Raw genomic sequence first — 24,919 nt, 5'->3', positions numbered from 1 at the left:
AACGACATGCCCACACTTGTATATACTGCTACCTTAGCGTCGAGCTGCATGGTGTGAGAGTCACCACTAGGGGTCGCCACCAACACCGTATCGGAGTGCGCGACATCACCGTTTACTGCCATTGGCTCCCCTGACTTCTTATCTAATATCACATTACTACCTGTCTGCGTTTTGAAGTCTGAATTTATAGTTTTATCAAATTTATCTAAGATTTCGTTTTCATTTATGGGCGTTGAGGAGTCGATTTTGTCGAGATAGTCAAAAGATTGCAGCGCCCTGTCCTCTTCAGCCTCCAAGTCGAGGAAATCATCTAATTCTTTCAAAGCCAATGAAACGTCTGTATCATCAATCGCATTAGTTCTAACATTGTCAGTAGGTGGCACTTGAGCTTCTGAACATGAGTCTGTATTTCTCGCTAGTTCTTGTTTCGTACCAAATTCAACTGGTTCATAGTCAGCGCCGCAAGGTGTTATGGCCTCAGGTGTCCGCGCCGATTTATGCAGTCCCTGATCACTGAACGGTTCCCGTTTTATACCAAACTCAACCGGTTCATAATCTCCTCCAATAGGAGTTGTCACTTCTGGCGTAGTGGCTGTGCTGCCCCCTTTTACCAACTCAGTAGAACTCCCACCCCTAATTACCACCCCTGGTTTGAGGGAACCAGGAGGATCATTTTTCAACCATTCAGAGGCTCCATAGCCACTATCTAAGGAAACGATCTTTCCCGGCCTGTTCTCATTCACAGGTACATATGAATCAGACTTGTCAATTATTCGAATATTTTCAGAACTTAATTTGAAATTCGAAAGTCCGGAGGGACAGCGGTTTATATCATCAATATCGGAGTTCACTTTCAAGTCATCAGGAGACGATTCACTTCGATCAGTGTCGGAGAACTCAATGGGCATATCTACAGAGCTATGGAGATCATTTACATTATATGACCCACAGGGGGCATTACTGTCAAACGAATCTGTATAATTCAAAACCTTATCACTAGGGGGTGCTGATTCCTGAGCAGTGCTTTCACAGAGAGAGGAAGACTGATTCAAACTAACCAATGCATCGTGATCGAGGCTGCCGTCGATGGCGTCTGTCGCAGGGACAGAGGGTTCCTTTCTCTCCTCCACCGGAGAGCTGTCGATATCTTCTTTGTCGTCTGGCAGTTCGTCATCAGTTTGAGGTTGCCGTCCTGGCGACTCGGACATTGATATGGCAGAATCTGATATTTCACTACTTGGCAAGATTTCATCATCCTTCGTTGACGTGACATCCTCATGTCCAGGCGTCAGGATCTCGTCACCAGGAGGCAGTATATGCACCTCGCCAGCAATATTTGCCGGTCCGTTGTCTTCAACTGGCGTAGTTACCACCACGCCACAAGGTGACGCTGGTTCTTCCCGTTTATTTGGCACATCATTTTCTGGCAGGTGAGGCTCCATTTTCCCATCTTCAACCTCTAAAACTTCATAAATGGGTTCATCAACTTCTTCAGGTTCTGGTGCCGCTGGGAATACCATAGTCTTTCTTTCCCCAGTGGGGGTTGATGGCCCGACTTCAAGGACTTCATAAAGTGGCTCATCCTCCTCCTCCACTTCTGGTTCAGGTACCGGTTTCGGCTCTGGTTCTGGTTCTGGTATCTCCTCCTCTTTAATGGATGGGATGGACTTTACAGAATTCTGTGAAACCTGTCTGTCTGTTGCGGGATGCTGATGAAGTGAGAAAAGAAATAAAGCGAAGTGAGGGAGGTAATATGGCAGCCAAGCGGAAGTGACCCGATGTTGTCCAGGTTAGGTTAGATTAGGGACCATCTCAAGAATTTGACCACGCCAAAACAGAAGACACAATTTTGCCTGGAGTGGGTCAGTTGTAAAGCCAATATTTCTCCAGGTTTAGTTGTTTATTGCATCACAATGTTGACAATTTTCGATACTTTCACAATCAGCTACTCCAGGAAGGATTCGGGAGAGACGTGTTCAATCAGTTTAGCATCTGGTTCATTTTGAGATGGTCCCTCAAGTTTGGTCATGTTATCATAAGTTTTGGACCTTGGGGCATAAGAGCCAAAAATGACAAAACATGGCACTTCATATATTATAATAATGCTTTGTTCAAGCCACCGAAAAGTTAAATTGGAAACATCTTCCACAAAATTGTAAGATAATAATTAGAAATGATTCCATTAAAATCAAGCATCTTAGCCCGCCACCTTTTTACAGCAAATTGTTAAGATCATTATCCGTCATGCCCCATGAGAAAAGGTCTTTCAAAGCGCGCACAGATCAAGCTAACCAAGGAAACAATGAGTTCAGCAATATTAAGGCAGATTTTATGACAAAATGAAGTAAAATGCTGTACGGACCTGCCTAACCCTGATTTTTTTTCTATTACGAACCTTGAAATTTTAAATCAAGCATTTTGGAGTATGTTTTTGAAGCATTTTTTGATAGCAAAGCGTTTCTCGAAGGTTCAGGTACCATGACCTAACACTTGAGTGCAACGACACCAAAAAGTGCACATTGCACTCTGCAGGTTAAGGGTGAATAATCTATGCCTGAGCTAATTACAGAGGAGATGATGGTGTATCACATACTACTGAGTGTTTAAATACACAATGATTCAATAAGTGAAAACATTTGAAGAAAAAAATTAAATTGAGTGTTGTTCTACTCAACACTGGAATTATCTACAGTTTGTGAAATAGGGAAATACTATTTGTGTAAAGAATTAGGTAAGCTTGATATGTGAGGTTGAAAAAATATACAAAGTGAAGCCTAGCATATTAACAGCTTCAGAGAGACAGAGGTTTATGACTTATTATCATCCCAGAATTCCTGGAGACCAGGTAGATTGTTAGATTGTGATTTGTTGTTTACCTCTCCGAGACTTTCCGAAATGTCGCCCATAGAATAGGAGTCTTCCGATCCCTCGGCATCGAGATCTATGCCCTGGAATGAGAGAGTAGGGTCGGACAATTAAGCAGATTCAATTATCTGCCTCAGGCTCCACCCTGCTGTTCCCAGTGGTCAGCAAGCATCTTGACACACAAGGATTGAGATGGCAATGCCCTAAAGCCATACACTCTAATACGTATTTGCAGTTTTAAAGAAATTTAGCCCTTACTATAATGAATAACTGACATAGCCATTGCATTGAGAACCAGCAAGAGGTCATTTACTACGGGAATGAGGAATAAGAAAGTAGCCAACTTCAGGCCAGTTGTGCACATCACCAGTTGGACACCTAACAGTTGCTAGGCAATGCTGGCCTTGACCTGATAGAATCAACTTACATTGACCTTGACCTCTGTCTCATCTGGTATGTCCTCGAACACCTCTGTGATCTCGGCCTTTGCTTCGCCGATCAGTTCCCTCACTGGACGGTTATCAGTTACATTCTTTATGAACGGATGCTGGAATGATTAACATGTAGCAGACTCAGCACGACTGTATATTAGTGCAGGGATCATTTCATCTACATCTACTTTGCTTGACATCAGCATATAGACCATGTTTTTCTATACTTTACCATGATAGGTCAGTAATAACGTCTTCAGCTAAAGTTCCCAAGTTTGATATCAAACAGCTGGACATTCTATCACAAACAATGCCAGAGAACACTGCTACAATGTCTGACAGTGTATCTGGCACCAGCGTGAAAGATATTTAAAGAGAACTTCTCCCTAATGCTAACCTTTAAAAGATCACTTGCAGTTGGCCGGCCTTCAGGAGTTTTGTTTAAACATATCCGTATGAAATCGTTGAAGTCTTTTGACCTGAAAACAATTTAATTAGAAAGAGTTAAAGTTCATATTGACATATCCCTCTGTAGTCAGCAAGTGTTGGTGCAGCCAGCTTGAGTAGGGATCATTGCAACAGGCAATGACCTTTTCATCGGATGTATCTCATGATGCCTGTGATTCATCTGAGCAAATTCTATCGATAAACTTAAAATGAAACGTACCATTTTGATTGCACATCTAGCGTGGGGGGATCGGCCTTGTGTATCTTCATGAGCACCCTCATCGGGTGCATCTCATGGTTCGGTGGTTCCATCTGAGCTAGTTCGATCAGTGTGATACCTGAAATAATCAATGTGACAAAATAGAAGAATGAATATCAGCATGGCATCAAGATGACACTGGCATTGAAGACTAGACTTGGTGTACTTGTTCAAGACTCTGATAACTTACCGAAAGACCAGATATCAGCACTGCTATCGTAAGGATTTTCCTTCAGGGTTTCACAGGAGATCACTTCTGGGGCCATCCTAAAGTGTAGAAGGCAGAAAACTCGACATTAGTAGGGATAAGCCAGGTTCGATTCAATAACGCTCAACAAGGACGAGTGATGTCAAACAGAAATGTTAAATGAGTGAGGTGATGACAAATAAGGTATATTTACTATCTGAATTCTCTTCTTCTTAGCAATGCCATTTGATCTCTAGTACTAACAGATTTACTGAGTCAATGTGATCATCTTATTGCCTACAGCATCAACAATACTCACCAAAAGGGGGTGCCAATGAATGTGTCCCTCTTTGCTTTTGGGTCACCATTTTTGGCAGAAACACCAAAATCAGCTAAAAAAGAAGGTAAAAGTTGTCATCCACGGGCAACCTGAGAATGCTGGTGGTCATCTGATATCATTATTACTCCCTGCCTGTGAAGATGGTGACATAAATATCCGTCTGAAACAGAGACAGCACATGGCCATCACTGACGGAATCAGTTAGGTTGAAAAGTTCTACATGTCAAATAATTCGGAGTAGACTTTATGAGGGGAAATTGGGATTTTCTCTTTAGTGTCAGTGTGCTTCAAATTGGCTCATGAATTCATCCTATGATGTAATCATAACTTTTTTGCCATTAAAACCCCATAAACTATCCTACCTAATCTGACCGTGCCATCCATGGCAAGTAATACATTGCCAGCCTTCAAGTCGCGATGGATGACGCCACATTGATGAAGGAACGCTAATGCCTCACACATCTCATGGCAGATACATCTAATCTGTGGTTCAGTGAGCGGCTTCTCTAGTTCCATCATTATGCTGTCGAGGGCGCCACCCCCGCAAAATTCTATGTACATCTGGAGAAAGAATGAATCAGTGAACTGTATTTTGCTGTTTGTGTGACTTATTATATAACAAAATGCATTCATGTAAGAAAAGCTTTTTACGTTTTCCAAATCTGGAATTGCCCAACTAACAGCCGTACTGGTCTAGTGGCTTAGACTCTCAGCTAGTGGTCATGAGGTTCCTGGTTCGAACCCCACAGTCACAAGAAATCGCACAGAGAGCAGCTTTGAAATTGGGAGGATCTGATGCACAGTACCAGTACCTGTATTTTAACACATGATAGAAGACCACAGCAGTATCCTTACCCATAACGTCTCATTATAGAAGAAAGCCTCATAGAGACCAACCACATTCTTGTGTTTGAATTCGGTGAGAATGTCAATTTCAACCATATAGTCGTCCAGTTCCTCCTCATCTTTGATCTCAACCTGTTTCAAGGCGGCAAATGACCCATCTTCCTTATTCTTGGTCTGAAATGAGAAGGTGAGAGAAACACGATTAGGGGAAGGTGAAACTGAGAAAGACAGGATGAGCTAGAAGAATGGAGAGAAGTTAGTTAAAGTAGTTCTTCATGGTGTTGGTGATGGGTCTGGAACGAAAGGGTATCAGCTATGCTATCAGCTCATCACATATATATTAGCATTGACATGTAGACAGAAATGGACACAACCTGAACGATTAGCACCTGAAGCTCTTTCTATACCACAAGCACACATGACATTGGAGTAGTGATTGCTATATACGCGACCTTGTAAGTTAATTGATCAGTGAAGGTAGTGTTGTGATTTCTCATCAATCAAAATTGTCAATCAGTTATCACTATCAGCCATAAATTTCCAAGTTTATCAGAGCAATTGCTTTTTGCATGAAGTTTTTTCAATTCATCTATCATGTCTGGCAGATCAATATTGACAACAATTGGATACTAGGGTGGATCAGATTATGACACCTAAAACCTATTTTTGGATTGTTAATGGCATGTGTAGGAGGACAGTGATGATTCTCTCTAAGTTCTTGTAGCATTGAGCTGTGAAGAGCATTATCTGTTATTTGTCCTGGCTACATGGTCCATAAAAGGTAAAGGGCAGGACAGCTTTGTCTTAGAAGTCAGCTCAAACATCTAGAATATCCAGCTGTACAACCTACAAACTGTAGTTGTGACTCTGAGAGGCAACTTCTACATATACCCTTTTTCTAGAATACGTCCCGGTCCATTATTCAATAATCATCAACATGTAACCATTTGTGACCCGCTCTACCAAAACTAGGCGCTTGTCGCATCTGAACTTGACAGGTTGATACAGACTTGTTGTTCATTTCCCTATTGTAGACCTTTTGTGAAATGTGACCAAATCAGTTTGTAATAGATTTCACAAAAGGTCTACAATAGGGAAATGAACAACAAGTCCGTATCAACCTGTCAAGTTCAGATGCGACAAGCGCCTAGTTTTGGTAGAGCGAGTCACATTTTCTGATGAACAAGGGGAGGTCTTCAGAGTGAACGAGCAATGAACAAAAGAAAGTTTATGATGGGAAATCAACATGGCGAATCAACACGCCGATATCCTGTCAGCACAATGGGCGTGGTTGGTAAATAAACGTGAACAAATTGATTTTACGTAGCAGGTCAACATTCATTGTCATCAGTTGTTCGTTTGTAACTTATTGACAAAGTACCAGTCTTGATGCTTGCTGTATATGGGAAACTGGTCAGAATCAAGCCAATGACAAAACCGCATGCCCAAAAGGCGATCAGCGGATCACATCAAATAATAATTTCATACATTTCATTGTACATGTGCACTGAATGATTTGTTCTTTCACTCATGTAGCCTACAAACACTGGAACCACAGAATTGAACAAGGAAGTCCGATGGCAAGTGCTGTTCTTACTTTTATACGTCAATTTTGAAACACCCCAAACGGAATCACCTGGTAGGGGGTGATGACGCATGGTGAAAAAAGTCAACATGGTCAAGTATTATAAAGTCATTCAGACGGTTGATGTCGAGCAGCGATGCCGGTCGAAGTGATGTCACTATGAGAAGATTGTAAATGTATGCAAAGTCAATATTATTTCAACCCAATATCATCAATGTGAGACTTGCACAGATGTATTGTCTGCCTGTCTTTATCTTCCCCGAGCTCATCAGAGTCCTGACCTCGTTATTTCTAAAGCTCACATCAACATCACAATACTTGAGTACCCAGTGCCATACCAACATTTTTGACAATACATCAAGTACCTGAAATGACCAACTTACAAAAGCTGTGCCACGTTTTAAGGGCGTGGCCAAATAGAAACCCCATAAGTCTGCCTGTTATCAATACACAACACTGATGAGATAACAAATTATCATTATCAGCACAGATGTATATTCAATATCGATTAGGCCTGTGCCTGTATTGTAATTTGTATCATCGAGAAATTGTTAACGGGCCGGGATATTTGTTCACTTCCAGAATGAAACAATCAATCTGAATTTTCAGTGATGTCATTGAGGTCAGGGGCTTGGTCCTTGACAAACCACTAACTAACTCATCATTCAATTACAAATGTTGGAAGTGTGTGTGTCAGTCACTTCATTGAGTGTTCTCAGAAATCAGATCTGCTCATTTCTCGCAAAGCTTTTCAGAAACAAATGACTGACCCTGATAACAATGATACAAGGAAGAAATCATCAGTAATGATTCCAATTTCCAAACACCTGAAACCAATGTAGCCAATGATGAAAATAACATCCAACTGGCTCATTGAAACAACATCAGCTACAATTTTCTTAAAAACCACCTGGTTTTATTGTCACATTGCCTTGTCAGAGGCAGATCCGGGGGGGGGGGGGGCAGCGCACTTCTACTCTTACATGTACACGTTGTGCTGAACTGTTTTCCTGAGCCACAAGTAAAAACAATGAAAACAAACGGTGTACCCCTTTAAGGTGGGGATTGAACTTACATGTAAGTTATTTTGGGTAAGACATGTAAGATGAGTAGGCCCATGTCACTCAATGAACTAAGCATTTTCATCTCACTGAATGGAGTCATTATAGCTGTATTAGGGAAGTAGGTCAAGACATATAGGCATCACGACAGTCCTTGGAAAATTCAATACACCAAGCTATCACTTCACAAATGAACTGGTTTCTGTGAGAGAATGATATTGAGTGAATACCAATATGTGACCCGTTCCAGCAAAACCAGTCCCATGTCGCTCTGAGCTTGGCAGGTTGAGACAGACTGTTTGTTCATTTCACTATTGTCTGCCTTTTGTGAAATCTGACGACATCAATTTCTTCTATTATCTCCTAGTGTCATCTAGGCTCATCTTATGTGCGACATGCGACTGGTTTCGCTAGAATGGGTCACAAATGATTGTGAGAGCTATCAATAACTGAATTAGTGAGTTCGAACAAGCCGTGTTGACCAACATTGTATAGGATGGTTGCCGAGAGAAGATGACTAAGAGATGGGACTATAGATAAACAAATTTTAGATTTGATTGCCCAATAAATAGTCTCTCAAACCTTTCTTATTTTGTGAGGTGAATATGATCAATGACAGCCCACTGGGCTGTAAACCTATTAAAGGAAACATTATGATTATCATTGGTATCCTACACATGTGCAGGCAGGAAGGAAGTCAAACAACCTGGCTGTCAAACCGGATGATTATAAATCTGAGACAGTTCAAAGTACTTGAACCGAGATACTTTATCAAGCAAATACAAAATTGTAGCTTTTTGAGCATCAGGATTTGTTCACAAAAGTAGGGAGCGTTTCACATGGATCAAAGGATCACAGTAGCTTATGGCATTGGCCAAAGTCGACTAAGGCCTTCTTACGTGCTCTGATTGCGTGCATTTGTTTTGTTATGGTTCCGATTCGCCCTTGATGAAAAGACCTTTTGAGCATCCTTCCATTGCTCCAACTACACATCCTCTGGTCACAGAACTTGGTTACCTCTGCCTCTGGCATGGCAATGACCCTCAAGAGTTCTCATTTACACATTATCGCATGTCAATTTACCTTGTAAACTTTTCCAAACGCTCCATCACCAAGTTCTCCGACTATCTCCCAGATCTCTGATGGATCCCTGTCTCTGCGTATATTATTATACGTCTTTTTCTTCTTCTCTACATCTCCTATTCTGAAGAACTTTCTCACGTTACTCAGGAACGACATGTTATTGTTGCAAATGCAAATCGATGCCAGTTTTTGTCAAATCCAAAACGTAAACAATCCGTCTCCACGTAGGAACACCTTTTATACTCCTTCAGACACTCAGCCTAGCTGGTGACAGAAATGTACAACTCGTCTCCTAGTCCAACTCAAGTCACTTCACAATGGCAGGCATGCCAATGTTAAATGTACGGAAAACACATGCACATGTATGTACACACTGCTTCTGGTCTCATGTGTACAGGACAGCACAGGCAGAGCTGTCCTCAACAACAAAACTCAGCCAAGCAAACCCAACTTTCAAGAGGAATTTCTTCGCTTTTCAACTGAATGGATAATAAATAAACTATACTGTGAAGATGGTACAACAGTTCTCAACGTCTTTGTACACTTAAACCATCATTGGTTCGTATGAATCGGCGCACTGCAGCAGTTTTTTACGAAGATTTTTTCAGGAACTAAGAAGTTTCAGCCAAGACTCGGCCATTTTGTCCCTTCTCACCACGCCTGCTCAGTGCGCGCCAGTGACGTCATATGCCACATTTATTTCCGGGTATCCTCAAAATAACGGAATTCCCCTATATGTATATATGTATATATATATATATAACCAGCAGGCAGAGGGTGGTTGTTCGTCTGTCCTCCATAAGGCTAATAGTGTTAACTTGCCAGAAAAACTTGGGTTTTTTTGGTTGTGTAAAGTGTGTCTTCAAACCTGACAAGATAACCAGCTGGCAGAGGTTGGTTGTTCCATTGTCCGTCCTTGTGAGATGATTACCATGATACAACCAAAGCAGTTGTCTTGTAGTTGTATCACCTATGTAATGTATGTAGAACGCAAGTGTAATGTTGTCTTGTGCAGCTAAATGACCCTTTGAAGGTTGTGCCAATGTCTTCCTGACCAGATAACCAGCTGGAAGAGGTTGATTGTTACGTAGGCTGTCCTGTCGTCTCCAAAGTTTATTAGTGGTAACCTTGGTGTAAGCTCCCAACCTGACCAGATAACCAGCTGGCAGTTTCTACAGGGTGGGCCTTGTCTCCACCCTAGGAAAAATGTGACCTGTCCCACACCTGGCTGCCCAAGGTCAGTGAGCCACCCTGGGCCAAGCCTGGTTCTGACCTGGCTATATTGATGTATTTTTTGTGCACGTTCTGCATGAGAGAAAGGACTTTGGGAGGATTCACCAGTCTTCTAAGATGACTATAGTCCCAAGTAGTACTCAAGTTGTACTTAAAGAGTTGTCAGGTAGATATTGGGTACAACCAGTCTCGTGAGATCAGATAACCAGCTGGCAGATGTTGGTTGTTCCAATTTTCCATTGTTCGTCATTGTGAGATGATTACCACGGTACAACCAAATCAGTTGTCTTGTATCACTCAGCAGAACGCAAGTGTATGTTGTGGTGTACAGCTAAATGACCCCTTGAAGGTTGTGTCAATGTCTTCCCAACCTGACCAGATAACCAGCTGGAAGAGGTTGGTTGTTACGTAGGTTGTTCTGTCGTCTCCAAAGTTTATCAGTGGTAACCTTGGTGTAATTTTTAGCTTGTGTCAAGGTCTTCCCAACCTGACCAGATAACCAGCTGGCAGAGGGTAGTTGTTTCAGAGTTTTTAGGTTGTGTCAAGGCCTTCACAATCTGAATAGATAAGCAGCTGGCAGAGGTTGATTGTTTCGACGACAGAAAGATATTGGGATTTCACCAATCGCAATTGCAGTTGCCTGCACCATGACAGAAGACGGACGAAAAATTGCGACGGTCTTCATGATTTTGCTTGGGTTTTGGGATGGCATGCCTGGTCACACACAGGGCTGGCCAAAAGGCGATGGTCCCCAGTCAGAGTTTTTCATGGTACGCCAGATCTTTTTCTGACACCAGTACTCTGACTGGGGGTCGAGTTTCTCCGGAGACTTCCACCAGGGTGCATTTTTTTTTGCAGCATAAACCCGCAGTGGGTATCTTTTATTTCACGTATCCAAACGGGCATATACAATTATTCATTTACAATTACTGTATACAGGGGTTTTACAAAAGATGTATCTATTTGTTTAAAATTTTTCATTATTTTACTGTGAGCCCGTCCGGTGCCGTCCCGACGCCCGTGCTGAAAGCCCTATTGGCGAGACAGCACTCGGCGTCGCGACGGCCCCGTCGATCCCACAGTACTCCATATGGAATTGGGGGACTACTGCGAAGCCGCCCCCGAACCGTCCCGATGCCCAGACCGACGTCATACTTTGTGTCGCCGACCCCGGCACCGAAACGGCCCGTTGCCGTCCTCACAGTACTCCCCTTACGCTCTCTGTGAACCCAGACTTAGTATTTACAAAACATACATACATATACGCCTTCCAAATAATGTCCATTGAAACTAATTTTCACTTTATAATCTTAACTGTTTCCTTTTTTTGTTTTAGCACCAATGGAATAATTAATTAACATGTGAGCACCAAGTATATACGTGTACGGAATATTCAAAACTATTGGCACCACTTATTGCATTTTGATATTTAACATTTTATTATTTTTGTTGTAGCACCAATAGAAACGGAACATTTAATTATCTGATTAAATCAATGTGGATAAAACGTGCCAGTGTAAATTGAAGGCATACTAACATAAAATAATAACATAATAACATAAAACATAAAGGTTTAAAACATAAATTAATAACATAATTCATAACTCATGTTTAAAACAATGTGCCTATAGTGCTCAATGGCAAGTATATACATATGTGCGCCCAGTGCAAGGGGTCGAGACCATCCATCTGGTCTCATTCTGACCCCTGCTTGGGAACTGGGCTAATCTAAGTCGCCAAAAAATTTTATACTATGTTTTAAACTTCACATTTCTGTGCGTGCGTTCAATTAATACCCTATATACATATATTTACAATATTTACAACTAACTATGCAAGATGTAAAATGCAAAAAGAATGAAGGAAAAAGAAAACAAGAGGGAAAAAAATATATTTTTGAAGGAAATTGAACAGTGGAATATGGCAGGTTCGAACCCGGGACCTCCCGCGTCCGAATCATGCACGTTCCCGACAGGCTAGCAAGCCGATACGCTAACGACGTGAATTTTTAAAATCGTATACCATTCCCACATTGTGGGGAATCCCCTTACAGTCTGTTTTGAACTCTGTTGTCGAATTCGTTTTGCTCATCTCGATTTTTCCCCTGCCAAAGACTGGCTCTCCCTGTCCAAATCGTGTGAATATAAATCCCCAAAACCCCCACTATTTTATCTACCCCTTTGCTATTTGCAAAAACCGGACATGTGATATTTTCCCAGGTTGGCGCTGGCCATCCTTGTATTCTTGACAAATTTGACAACGAGTTCAAAACAGGCTGTATCGTAGCGCAATCATAAAAAGCATGTTTCATGGATTCCGTCTGCATTTTACACCTCGCACAGTTCTTCTGGATATTTGGCAAATATTTAAACAAGGATTTTACAGGTAATGCTCTGTGTACAAATTTATAAAATAGTTCTTTCTCATTATTATATAAAATTTTGTTGTGCCATATGTTTTTCCATATCTTTTTCCAGTTGATATTATACATTTTGGTACACACGGTATGTGGGATTTGAACCCCATTTTTCATAATTTTCTCATATAAAGCAGCAGCTGTGATTTTAACCCATTGTGACCTACCCATACCCAACTTTGCCGCTTTACACTGGTATAAAACCTCTTCCCACACACCGTGTTTACCAATAACTCTGTGCATATAAGTATTTTTGGCAATTTCGGGGCAGTGATGCCGCAGTGTTATGCCCGCTTTGTAAATGCCGTACCCTATCCATGGCTGTGTGACCCCCTCGTCTTGTACGTGGTAGAGTCTTTTTAACCTTTCCATGAACAGGGCCCGACATTTACTGGCTACATGCGGCATCCCTACCCCTCCATCTTCAATTGCCTGCACCATAGTGCTTCTTTTAATCAATTCCATTTTGTTTGACCATAAAAATTTAAACAATAATTTCACAAACCCGGTACAATATTTCATTGGCAATTTCATAATTCTCGCTCCGTACCATAATTTAGAAACGAGGACGGTTTTTATCACCAAAACTTTCCCTATAAAGGACAGGTGTCTATTTTCCCATAACTTTATTGTTTTCCCCACTTTTTCCATGATTTTCTTCCAATATGTCTTCCCACAAGGCCCTGCCTTGTTCCAGGGTATCCCCAAAATGTTTGAAATTTTCACTATATATTTCCTGTACTCTATAGGGATGTTTTGGTGCGAAAAACCGCCTAACAATAATATTTCTGTCTTTGATATATTTATATCAGACCCCGAGGCTTGGCCGAAATCATTGTATATGGAGAATAGAGCTCGTATACAGGGTGCTGCAATCGGGTGCGTGGCATCATCCGCAAAGGCAATGTTTTTAACCTCTTGTTTTACGTTAGGCAGCTTAATGCCCCGCACCCGTTCGTCGGAGCGCACGGCGCAGGCGAGCGGCTCCTGGCAGAGTACAAACAGCAGCGGGGACAGACTGCAGCCCTGTCTAACTGATCTGCCCACCCTGAATGTCCCTGACAGGAATCCATTCACCAGCACCCTACTCTCCGGCGCATCATACAGCACCCTCATCCATCTCATAAAATTTCGGCCAAACCTCATGGTCTCTAAACATTGAAATAGCCATTCATGAGATACTAAATCGAAGGCTTTTCGGAGGTCAACGGCCACCAGTGCACCCCCGGAGTCCGCCGCATGTTCGATGACGGTTTGAATATTGAACAGTTGATCATTGATTGATCTTTTGGGGACTCCGCATGCCTGATCAGGGTGCACTAGGTCGCCCATGACCCCCGACAGTCTCGACTTTAAAACTTTGGTGATAATCTTATAATCTACCGTTAGCAAACTTACAGGTCTATAATTTTTAATATCCCTCGGATCCCCTTTTTTGAACAAAATAGATATCACTGCCGTTTTCATCGTTCCCCCCAGTTTTTCCCGTAAAAATACATTATTTATAGTCTCTACCAAATCGTCCCCCAATAGCTCCCAGTAATACAAATAAAACTCTTTTCCTAACCCATCAATCCCCGGTGATTTTCCCGCCTTCATATTTTTTAATTCCCTCAAAACCTCCCCTGTAGATAACAAACCCTCCAATTTATTTTGTTGTTCCCCAGTTAGTTTCTTATGGATTTTTGATGCGAACCTGTCCCTAGCCACCTTTACCGTATCACCTTTCCTATATAAATTCTCGTAAAACCTTTGTACCTCTTTTAAAATTTCATCTTGTTCTTCTAAAACCTTTCCATTTTCATCCTTTAACTGATCAATAACTGTCTTTGTCCTCACTTCTACCTTGAAAAAATCAGTGGTCGGTGCTTCCCTCTCCTCTATGAATTTTGCCCCCGCCCTCACTTTTGCCCCCTCCAAATCTGCCATTTCCAATTTGCTCAATTCCCCTCTTACTTCCCCCCACCGCCTTGTAATGTCCACCCCTCTGTCCCTCTCCTTCCCCAAAAAGTCCAACTCCCTCTCCAAAGCTAAAATACCTTCCCCTCTCTCCCTGTTCACCCTCTTACCATTCCTTTTGAAGATCCCCTGTAACTTTTGTTTCCCCTTCTCCCACCACTCTATTGGACACCCAAAATTTCCCTTCCTTTTTTGCCAACCCTTCCAAAACTGTGTTACCTCCCTTACTGTCCCCTCTTCCCCTAATAGGCTATTATTAATTTTCCAAAATCCCTTTCCCATTTTCTTCTTCCCTGTACTTTCTACCGCACCCAACACACCGTAATGGTCTGTAAAAACCAGTGGGACATGATCTACCTTACCTACCTTTAAATTCGTATAAATACGGTCAATTCTGGACCTAGTTTGGCCTCTATAAAAAGTGAAACTATCTACCGTGGGATTTAAATCCCTAAATGCATCTTTAATATTTAATAAATCTATAATCTCCTGCCAAAGCTTTTTATACAAGATGTCCCCTGGTAACAAAGTCCCCGTCCCTCTATCGTTCCTTCCCGAAGCAAAATTAAAGTCCCCCCCTAAAATCCACTGTTCCCCCCTAAATTTCCTCACATACTCTTTTAGCTTTTGACAGAAGATTATAGCTTTATCGTGGTTTTTAATTGGATTCTGTGTGGGCATGTATACAGAGAGAACATGCGTGCCGGACTCCAGGCGCACATGGCATATTCTCCCCTCTAACCCCCCTGGAACTACAAACTCCCTTTCTACAGCAGTTCTGGTAATGATGGCCGCGCCTGCGTGGGCCTGGCTACTGCTATAGAAATGAAGTCCGTAGTTCCGATTAATCCATGGTCCCAAATTGTCCGGCACCACATGCACTTCCTGTATACATGCCACATCACACTTTAACCTTACTATTTTATTTAAAACACTCGTCCTTTTTTCATATAACCCGTTCACATTCATTGAGACCACAGTTACCGCCATTAATATACAGATGAAAAAAAAGAGAGGATCCATTAAATTAATGTTTGAAGGGTTTTGCAGGCACATTCCGACCCCTCCCTGGCGGGCTACGCCTCGGGCGTGGTGGCACCCCCAAGTTGGGCTTTTTGACCAACGGTGTAGTTTGATCTTTAACAGATCGGTCTTCTGGGCTTTTTTCTACCCTATCATTGCCCCTCTTGGCAGTGCCCTCACGCCGCTCTGCATCCCCGTCGGGAGTAGTCGGCCTGCTACCCGCAAAACCCTTCAAAATTCTTTCCACATTCGTTGGTGAATCTAAATCGATGCTTAGGGGTCTCGATAAGTCCCTTACTTCATTGTCACTGTCGGTGCAATGGTAGTCATCTCCAGTGAATAAACCCTGAAAATTATAAGTTACCACAAATGAAAAATACCCAACATTTGAACTTGAGTAAAACAAACAATGGTGTGGTACCGAAAATTAAAATAAGACAATCTGCCTGCATCTTAAACACGTAGGTTATACAAAATATGACGCATTTTTCTTTCTTGACTTGCTGTATGGCATGTATATGTATTTCTTATACAAACAAACTGGTGAATTCCAAATGTTTTTTTTTTAAAGACGTTCTTGCAAATGCAATGAGACAGTAGTGCACCATATCTCCTGGATGTGCCCTCTCCTTCATAGCTCGCCATGTTGCCTGAGAGTGTACCAAGTCTTTGCTGGATGTGCCATGCGTCTTTGCTGGATGTGCCGTGCCCCTTCACTATGCGTACTCTGTCTGACCTAGATGTGTACTCCCCCCGACGCGAACGTAGTGCACCATGTTTCTACTGGGTGGGCCTTGTCTCCACCCTTAGGAAAAATGTGACCTGGCCCACACCTGGCTGCCCAAGTTCAGTGAGCCACCCTGGACCAAAGCCTGGTCATGACCTGGCTATATTGATGTATTTTTGGTGGCACGTTCTGCATGAGAGAAAGGACATTGGGAGGATTCACCAGTCTTCTAAGATAACTGTGGTCCCAAGTAGTACTCAAGTTGTATTTAAAGAGTTGTCAGGTAGATATTGGGTACAACCAATCGTGAGATCAGATAACCAGCTGGCAGATGTTGGTTGTTCCATTGTCCGACCAGGCCGAATCAGTCCTGGCTGCTCCACCGTGTTGACAACATGATGAGAGTGATGAGACAGTCACAGCCAGGCCGCATCAATCTTCGCCGCACTGCCTAGTTGTTAATATGGCGAGAGAGATGAGACAATCACAGCCAGGCCAAATCAGTCTCGGCTGCTCTGCCAAGTTGTCTACATGGTGAGAGAGATGAGAGACAGTCACAGCCAGGCCAAATCAGTCTTGGCTGCTCTGCCAAGTTGTCTATATGGTGAGAGAGTTGAGACAGTCACAGCCAGGCGGCATCAGTCTTCGCCGCACTGCCTAGTTGTTAATATGGTGAGAGAGATGAGACAGTCACAGCCAGGCCAAATTAGTCTTGGCTGCTCTGCCAAGCTGTCAACATGGTGAGAGAGATGAGGAAGTCACAGCCAGGCCGAATCAGTCCTGGCTGCTCCACCGTGTTGACAACATGATGAGAGAGATGAGATAGTCACAGCCACAGTACTTCGATCGTTTCTCCTCCGCACGTGCTAGGACGTGTCTGTCGGAGCTGACAGCTATCTCGATGATTAGGACCTCCTTTTCCTTCTCATCGAAGACGAGCATGTCGGGGTGCCGGTGTTTTATAGCCGGGCCCGTGGGGACCAGCGAGTCCCAGAGCAATCTCAGCTTCTTTCCAGAGTACGAGTGGTCATTGGAACCGGCTTCTCAAGACCACATACCGATGGTATCCATCAATATGTGTCTCCTTGACTGATGTTAACAGTACCGGTACCATTATATAGAGGATGTAGGGGCATGCAATGGGAGGATAGGTCATGCCCCAGATATCAACAATCGGTGATCCTCAATATTGGTCACCATGGCATGCATGCATGCATATCTTAGAATAAATTAACTATGTTGCATATACATGGCTGTATAGCAAAATAGTCAAAATTAGCAAAGATATGCACATGTCACTGTGCTACGAGTATTTGGTCAGCAGGCGTTCGTCTATTACGCGATCACGACCACTTCAAAACGTTGAGCAGATAAACGAAAGTTTGATACCTAACTAATTTCTGAAAGATCAATATTTTGGTTTTGCTAATGTGCCTTCACTAATATGTTCTTTCGTTTTCATCTCAAGAAATATCAACCTGAAAGTGATCTTGATTTTATCGATAGATACCTATTACACCAATTAATATTCTTATGTAAGAGATATTGACGTCATTTTGGTGGCACTTTAAGATGACTGTGGTCCCAAGTAGTACTCAAGTTGTACTTAAAGAGTTGTCAGGTAGATAATTGTGTACTGCCAGTCTCGTGAGATCAGATAACAAGCTGGCAGAGGTTGGTTGTTCCATTGTCCATCCTTGTGAGATGATTACCACGGTACAACCAAATCAGTTGTCTTGTACAGCTAAATGACCATTTGAAGTTGTGTCAATGACTTCCCAACCTGACCAGATAACCAGCTGGCAGATGTTGGTTGTTCCATTTTCCATCCTTGTGAGATGATTACCACGGTACAACCAAATCAGTTGTCTTGTATCACAGTGTAATGTTGTCTTGTACAGCTAAAGGACCCTTTGAAGGTTGTGTCAATGTCTTCCCAACCTGACCAGATATCCAGCTGGAAGAGGTTGGTTGTTACGTAGGCTGTCCTGTCGTCTCCAAAGTTCATTAGCGGTAACCTTAGTGTAATTTTTAGGTTGTGTCAAGGTCTTCCCAACCTGACCAGATAACCAGCTGGCAGAGGGTAGTTGTTTCGCGTCAGAGTTTTTATGTTGTGTCAAGGCCTTCACAATATGAATAGATAAGCAGCTGGCAGAGGTTGATGGTTTCCACATCCCACAGACCATGCAGACAGAAAGATATTGGGATTTCACCAATCGCAATTGCCGTTGCCTGTACCATGACAGAAGACGAACAATAGTGCGATGGGCTTCATGATTTTGCTTGGGTTGGGGAGTTTCTGGGCTGATAAGGCCAGACATACATTGGGTCAGGTCAAGTATTGGGGTTGAGAAAGTGTTAGGTGTTGGTGTAGGGGGCCTACCCCAAGGATAAAATAATGTGTCTCAATTTCACCATGGCAATCTGACAGCACTTCACCATAGTGAATTGGGACGGTGAAATATTTTACCATGGTGAGCATGGTAAATTCTACATTCATGGTGAGCATGGTAAACTTTGAATTCACCATGGTGAACGCTGCATTCACCATGGTGAGCATGGTCAACTCCGATTTTACCATGGTGAATCTGAGATTTTTTTCTTAAGGGTCATCTCCATCCAAACCATTTCACCGACTTAACGTTGCCCTCTTTTAAGGCAACAAAATAATGAAAACAGATGCAAAGACAGGAGACTAAAGACGGAATACAATGTACAGAACACAGCCTTGTTATTCATGAAACATAGACTCTTGTCGACAACAAACAGTCAACAGAATTCGGGCAGGATTTTTCAAAATAACAATGATGTGAAGTGAAAAAATACAATAAAATATAGCAATAAAAGTAAGTCACTCTATTGCAAATTACTTCCCACTAACAAGTTGAGGTGTGCCCACAAGTTGCTCGACAATCAAAATGGATTGATACGACGAACACCAGAGTTCAAAGGCGAGAAAGGATTCACTTTTTGCCCACATCAACGCATCATTCATTGAAATCGCTGTTGATCGAGGAGCGACACGTGGCCATCGGAGTGACTAGGGAGATGAGAGCTGGCGATTCAGTCCATGCCTGTTCGAACAGGCCACCATTCCTCTCCTACACTGCTTTGGAGTCTTTGGTAAACTTGGATGAGATCATCAGTGGGTGGCGAATTCTTCCTAGATTTTCTGAAGACAGAAAATAGAATTCAATTCAATACAGTACATGATTGTGGCAGAGCAAGGGACAAGGATGTGACGTGACAAGATCGAAGAGCAAGACCAGCGTGAATCTACACGACACACTATGGACTAGTGGCTCAGATTCTCAACTAGAGGTCAAGAGGTCCCTGGTTCGTATCCTACAGTCGGTGAGAGACTCAGGCAGGTCTCTTAGACACTTGCCTCACTACCCAGATGTATAAATGGGTTCTGGCGCTGGGCATATGGACAAATGGGACAGCATTTTTTCCTTCTTTTTTTGTTACTAACAGGATTGTGTGCAGCCCAGGCTTCAATCTCTTCATCTATCTGGGCCCTCGACGATGGCACCTTTGGTCCTTCCTTTTCCAACAAGTGTCTGAAACAGTGAAAACAAAAACACAGTGGAAATCATTGACCGCGTTGTAGGTTAGACACTGCTGCTCAAATGATTTGAAATATTCTCCTCACAACCCAAAGAAGAAAACCTAGGTGGCCTTTTCGTTATGCATTTCTTTGCAGTGAATTAACGAGTAAACATCGTCTCTCAGACACTTGGGAAATGCATCTGAGAGCATCTCAGTTTCAAAATTTTCCTGCTGGAGACCCCCAGACCTCCCTTCGTGGGTGAGCGTCTACTGCGCTTTCATGTGATTGTGAGGGCGAGCCCTCACCATATTCAGGCTTCGCCCTCAACGGGGCCCCCTCTATCCAGCTGTGCTGGATCCACTCCCTTATTTGATGGTGACCTACCATTTTGTTGCTACTTCTGGCTGTACCGAGGCTACTTTTTGCTGGGTCACTGGATGTACCAAGTCATGCCCGCTGAAACGACGAGTGATCATATCAACATTGTTGTGGTGATACTCTACACCATCCCTTCGCAATTCCCACAGCCCGTGATCACTGTTCACTAAAAGATTTGAGAAACAAGTCGTCACAATTCCGTTGGCGTCATATGCAATTTGAATTGCAGCAGACGTCGCGGTTTAACATAAGTTGTGTACCGGTGCTACCGAATACGCTGCATGACACAAGGGCCTTAACATCACAGTAGAAAAGAATCATATTGAATTTGGCTAAATCACAGGGCTCAGCCAGGCCTCTGAATCTGATATCATGATGGGGGGCGGGCGAGGGGGTTGGTCCAGCAGCGGCTGGCAGCGGACATTTGTCTTCATGACTCTTGCTTAGCGCTGCTACAGCTTAAAGTGCTGTGGTACAGTCTAGAAGCAGTGTCATCATTGGCGAAATGGACCAAAGTTTGTGAGGGGCTGAGTTTCGTCCAAAAATAGATCTGTTTACACACTACGGCAATGGCGTATTGCAGGTACACGTCAACGGGTCATTGATTGTCGGACGTCAGTTCGCCAAGAAAACCAAAGGAATCGAAGGATTCATTGAACTCATCAACACATCATTAGTTTTCAGTGAAGTGCAACTGTGTTCCTAGGTAAATCACTTTGGTATATAGAGAGTAAGATTACAATTAACTCGCGTTAAAGTTTGAGTTCCGGGGAGGTAGCGTTGTCAGTACGTTGGTTTAGGGGCGCAATAACCTAGCTTATAGCGAGCAATTAGTACACTAAGATTTCAGTGATTAACATAATAGTTGCAAGTATTTGGCATTTTAGACTCATAATTCGTGCTATAATAACTACGTTGTAAACATAATGCTCAAAATTGATTCATGAAAAAGTTGTTAGGGCAATATCAAGCAAGCAGTAATGGAAAAAAGTGTAATTCCATTAACTGAATATTGTTTTTAGACACTATAACATTTTAGGCCTACTTTTCCGTAAACCACGAGAACAATGTATGTGAAAAAAACAACACATATAAGTGAGGCGCCGAGTATACAGTAATTGTAAGGTAAAGAAAAGCTCGGTCTCTAAAGTCTGGAGGTCCGGAGTCCGTAAATGTGACGGTCACGAGAGTGATTTGTTCTTACGGATAGATCGAGAGGGCGGTTTGGGGTTCCGCCGACGGTGCTCGCATGCATTAGTCGTATCCCCGAAACCTTTACAACGCGAACAAAGCTCGTGGCATCCATGACGGTATAGGAATTGACGGTTAGGTAACAAAAAATCTCGTGGCATCCAATGACGGTATAGGAATTGACGGTGAAGGATCTCGTGGCATATCGGATGCGCATCCGAAGACGGTAAGGGAATTGACGGTGAAGGATCTCGTGGCATATCGGATGCGCATCCGATGACGGTAATTGACGGTAAAGGATCTCGTGGCATATCGGATGCGCATCCGAAGACGGTAAGGGAATTGACGGTGAAGGATCTCGTGGCATATCGGATCCGAAGACGGTAAGGGAATTGACGGTAAAGGATCTCGTGGCATATCGGATGCGCATCCGATGACGGTTTTATATACATATATATATATATTATATAAATTTTAGTTTTACACTAAGTGCAAGCTCTAGTGAGCTCACACAACTGTTTGACAGTCCTGGCTCCTCCATCGTGCTGACAACATGATGAGAGAGATGAGACAGTCACAGCCAGGCAAAATAAGTCTTGGCTGCTCTGCCAAGTTGTCAACATGGTGAGAGAGATGAGGAAGTCACAGCCAGGCCGAATCAGTCCTGGCTGCTCCACCGTGTTGACAACATGATGAGAGAGATGAGGAAGTCACAACCAGGCCGAATCAGTCCTGGCTGCTCCACCGTGTTGACAACATGATGCGAGTGATGAGACAGTCACAGCCAGGCCGCATCAATCTTCGCCGCACTGCCAAGTTGTTAATAAGGCGAGAGAGATGAGACAGTCAGAGCCAGGCCGAATCAGTTCTGGCTGCTCCACCGTGTTGACAATAATTATGGTGAGAGAGATGAGACAGTCACAGCCAGGCCAAATCAGTCTTGGCTGCTCTGCCAAGTTGTCAACATGGTGAGAGAGATGAGGCAGTCACAGCCAGGCCGAATCAGTCCTGGCTGCTCCACCGTGTTGACAATATGATGAGAGAGATGAGGAAGTCACAGCCAGGCCGAATCAATCCTGGCTGCTCCACCGTGCTGACAACATGATGAGAGAGGTGAGGAAGTCACAGCCAGGCCGAATCAATCCTGGCTGCTCCACCGTGCTGACAACATGATGAGAGAGGTGAGGAAGTCACAGCCAGGCCGAATCAATCCTGGATGCTCCACCGTACTGACAACATGATGCGAGTGATGAGACAGTCACAGCCAGGCCACATCAATCTTCGCCGCACTGTCTAGTTGTTAATATGGCGAGAGAGATGAGACAGTCACAGCCAGGCCGAATCAGTTCTGGCTGCTCCACCGTGTTGACAATAATTATGGTGAGAGAGATGAGACAGTCACAGCCAGGCCAAATCAGTCTTGGCTGCTCTGCCAAGTTGTCAACATGGTGTGAGAGAGATGAGGAAGTCACAGCCAGGCCGAATCAGTCGTGGCTGCTCCACCATGTTGACAACATGATGAGAGAGATGAGGAAGTCACAACGGTCCTTGTGAGATGATTACCACGGTACAACCAAATCAGTTGTCTTGTATCATCGGATAAGTGAGTGACGAAGTATATAGTATTTGAAAGGTAAAGAAAAGCTCGGTCTCTAAGGCCCGGTGGTCTATATACTGGGGTCCGTGAGGGCTGACAGTCTATAGTGGCGCAATACGGATCGATATATCGAGAGGGCGGTTCGGAGTTCCGCCGACGGTGCTCGCATTCATTGGTCGTATCCCCGAAACCTTTACAAAACTCAAAATCTGGTGGCATCGATCCAATGACGGTAAAGGAATTGACGGTGAAGGATCTCGTGGCATATCGAATGCGCATCCGATGACGGTAAAGGAATTGACGGTGAAGGATCTCGTGGCATATCGAATGCGCATCCGATGACGGTAAAGGAATTGACGGTGAAGCATCTCGTGGCATATCAGATGCGCATCCGATGCCGAGTTCTCTCTAGTGAGCTCACACAACTGTTTGACAGTCCTGGCTGATGCACCGTGCTGACAACATGATGAGAGAGGTGAGACAGTCACAGGCAGGCCAAATCAGTCTTGGCTGCTCTCCCAAGTAGTGTCTACATGGCGAGAGAGATGAGGCAGTCACAGCCAGGCCGAATCAGTTCTGGCTGCTCCACCGTATTGACAATAATTATGGTGGGAGAGATGAGACAGTCACAGGCAGGCCAAATAAGTCTTGGCTGCTCTGCCAAGTTGTCAACATGATGAGAGAGATGTGACAGTCACAGCCAGGCCGAATCAGTCCTGGCAGCTTGACCGTGTTGACAAGGTGAGAGAGATGAGACAGTCACAGCCAGGCCAAATCAGTCTCTGCTGGAATATCACATCAAAAGAATCACTTGATTTATTTACGACAATGTAACTTTTCAATCTTGATACATGAGAAATTTCTTTGATATATCTACTATGACATCTTCTCTGATATACATCTAAATATCATATTATAGAAGAGGTATCATTACAAGAAAATATCAAAATGTCCAAAATGTAAACCATGGGAAATTTTAAACCTTTTAAAAATATATCCTGACCCCAACTATTTCGTTCCCCGAAGTGATGTCTCACTGCTTAAAGGGATTTGGGTCATATTTTCCCTAAACAGCTTCTCTTCATAGGGTTGCTGCTCTAAGGGTTCTGCGACTCTTTACACTGGGCTATGAATTCCTTCCAGACCTAACTCTGGTCCCCGAAGTTGCTATTAGGCTGCTTAAAGTTGTGACTGGTACAGACTGCAAACAACTTGACGAACGAACCTGTCAGGACATCTCGAAATAAAGAAAGACCTAAAGATCAGTGGGTCTCAATACAGGCAACCCCCAGCATTGATTTTTTTAAATCACGAAAATGTATGTATACAGAGAATGCACACGGACCCTATCGCAGATTTAATTGTGTCCTGAGCCCGCTCCTGTCTCCCCTGTTTCTACAGGGTGGACCTATTGTCTCCTCCCTTAGGAAAAACGTGTCTGATTTTCACATGGTGAATACCTGATCATTTTCATGAAGGGATTGCATGGAATGAGAACACCAGACCTGAAGAGACAGCAGATACTGCAACAACCATACCATAAAATGCTGCCACAACCAGACCCGATAGACAGGAGATGCTGTCACAACCAGATGTGATGAGATTGCAGATGCTGTCACAACCAGACCTGGCGAGAAAACAAATGCTGTTACACCTAGAGCCAAGGGCAACACGAGCAGATCCATCCAGATCCAGCCATCTCAAAGCAGACCAATGAACGAGATAGCCAAGATCACTT

The 24,919-nt window shown here is 43.4% G+C and overlaps 1 protein-coding gene and 1 long non-coding RNA gene across 6 annotated transcripts in view; both read right to left on the bottom strand.

The window, feature by feature from the left end:
• Positions 1 to 9,744, bottom strand: part of LOC135489719 (serine/threonine-protein kinase 10-like) — a 41,136-nt gene extending 31,392 nt beyond the window's left edge. For 3 of the 4 annotated variants that reach the window (XM_064775210.1, XM_064775212.1, XM_064775211.1), the window contains exons 1-10: positions 9,105 to 9,744; positions 5,385 to 5,549; positions 4,892 to 5,090; positions 4,509 to 4,581; positions 4,193 to 4,269; positions 3,964 to 4,081; positions 3,694 to 3,775; positions 3,293 to 3,412; positions 2,877 to 2,948; positions 1,059 to 1,709 (exon numbers count right to left, since the gene is read on the bottom strand). In XM_064775210.1, the coding sequence (XP_064631280.1) occupies positions 1,059 to 1,709; positions 2,877 to 2,948; positions 3,293 to 3,412; positions 3,694 to 3,775; positions 3,964 to 4,081; positions 4,193 to 4,269; positions 4,509 to 4,581; positions 4,892 to 5,090; positions 5,385 to 5,549; positions 9,105 to 9,260 (1,713 nt within the window). In that variant the 5' untranslated portion in view covers positions 9,261 to 9,744. The remainder of the gene's footprint in view (positions 1 to 1,058; positions 1,710 to 2,876; positions 2,949 to 3,292; positions 3,413 to 3,693; positions 3,776 to 3,963; positions 4,082 to 4,192; positions 4,270 to 4,508; positions 4,582 to 4,891; positions 5,091 to 5,384; positions 5,550 to 9,104) is intronic. The other variant, XM_064775214.1, reaches the window with a different exon arrangement.
• Positions 9,745 to 19,189: 9,445 nt separating this feature from the next.
• LOC135489337 (uncharacterized) lies at positions 19,190 to 21,704 on the bottom strand. Of its 2 annotated transcripts, XR_010447134.1 has the most exons (4): positions 21,145 to 21,704; positions 20,400 to 20,471; positions 19,851 to 20,025; positions 19,190 to 19,634 (listed from the first exon to the last, which is right to left on the bottom strand). It is a non-coding gene; the product is annotated as an uncharacterized LOC135489337 (long non-coding RNA). The 2 variants fall into 2 exon arrangements; XR_010447133.1 differs by lacking the exon at positions 19,190 to 19,634 and having other exon boundaries at positions 19,641 to 20,025.
• Positions 21,705 to 24,919: the final 3,215 nt, after the last annotated feature.

Source organism: Lineus longissimus, chromosome 6 (assembly GCF_910592395.1).
Source record: "Lineus longissimus chromosome 6, tnLinLong1.2, whole genome shotgun sequence".
Lineage (NCBI taxonomy): Eukaryota > Metazoa > Nemertea > Pilidiophora > Heteronemertea > Lineidae > Lineus > Lineus longissimus.
This window is presented reverse-complemented; position numbering and strand designations above follow the sequence as displayed.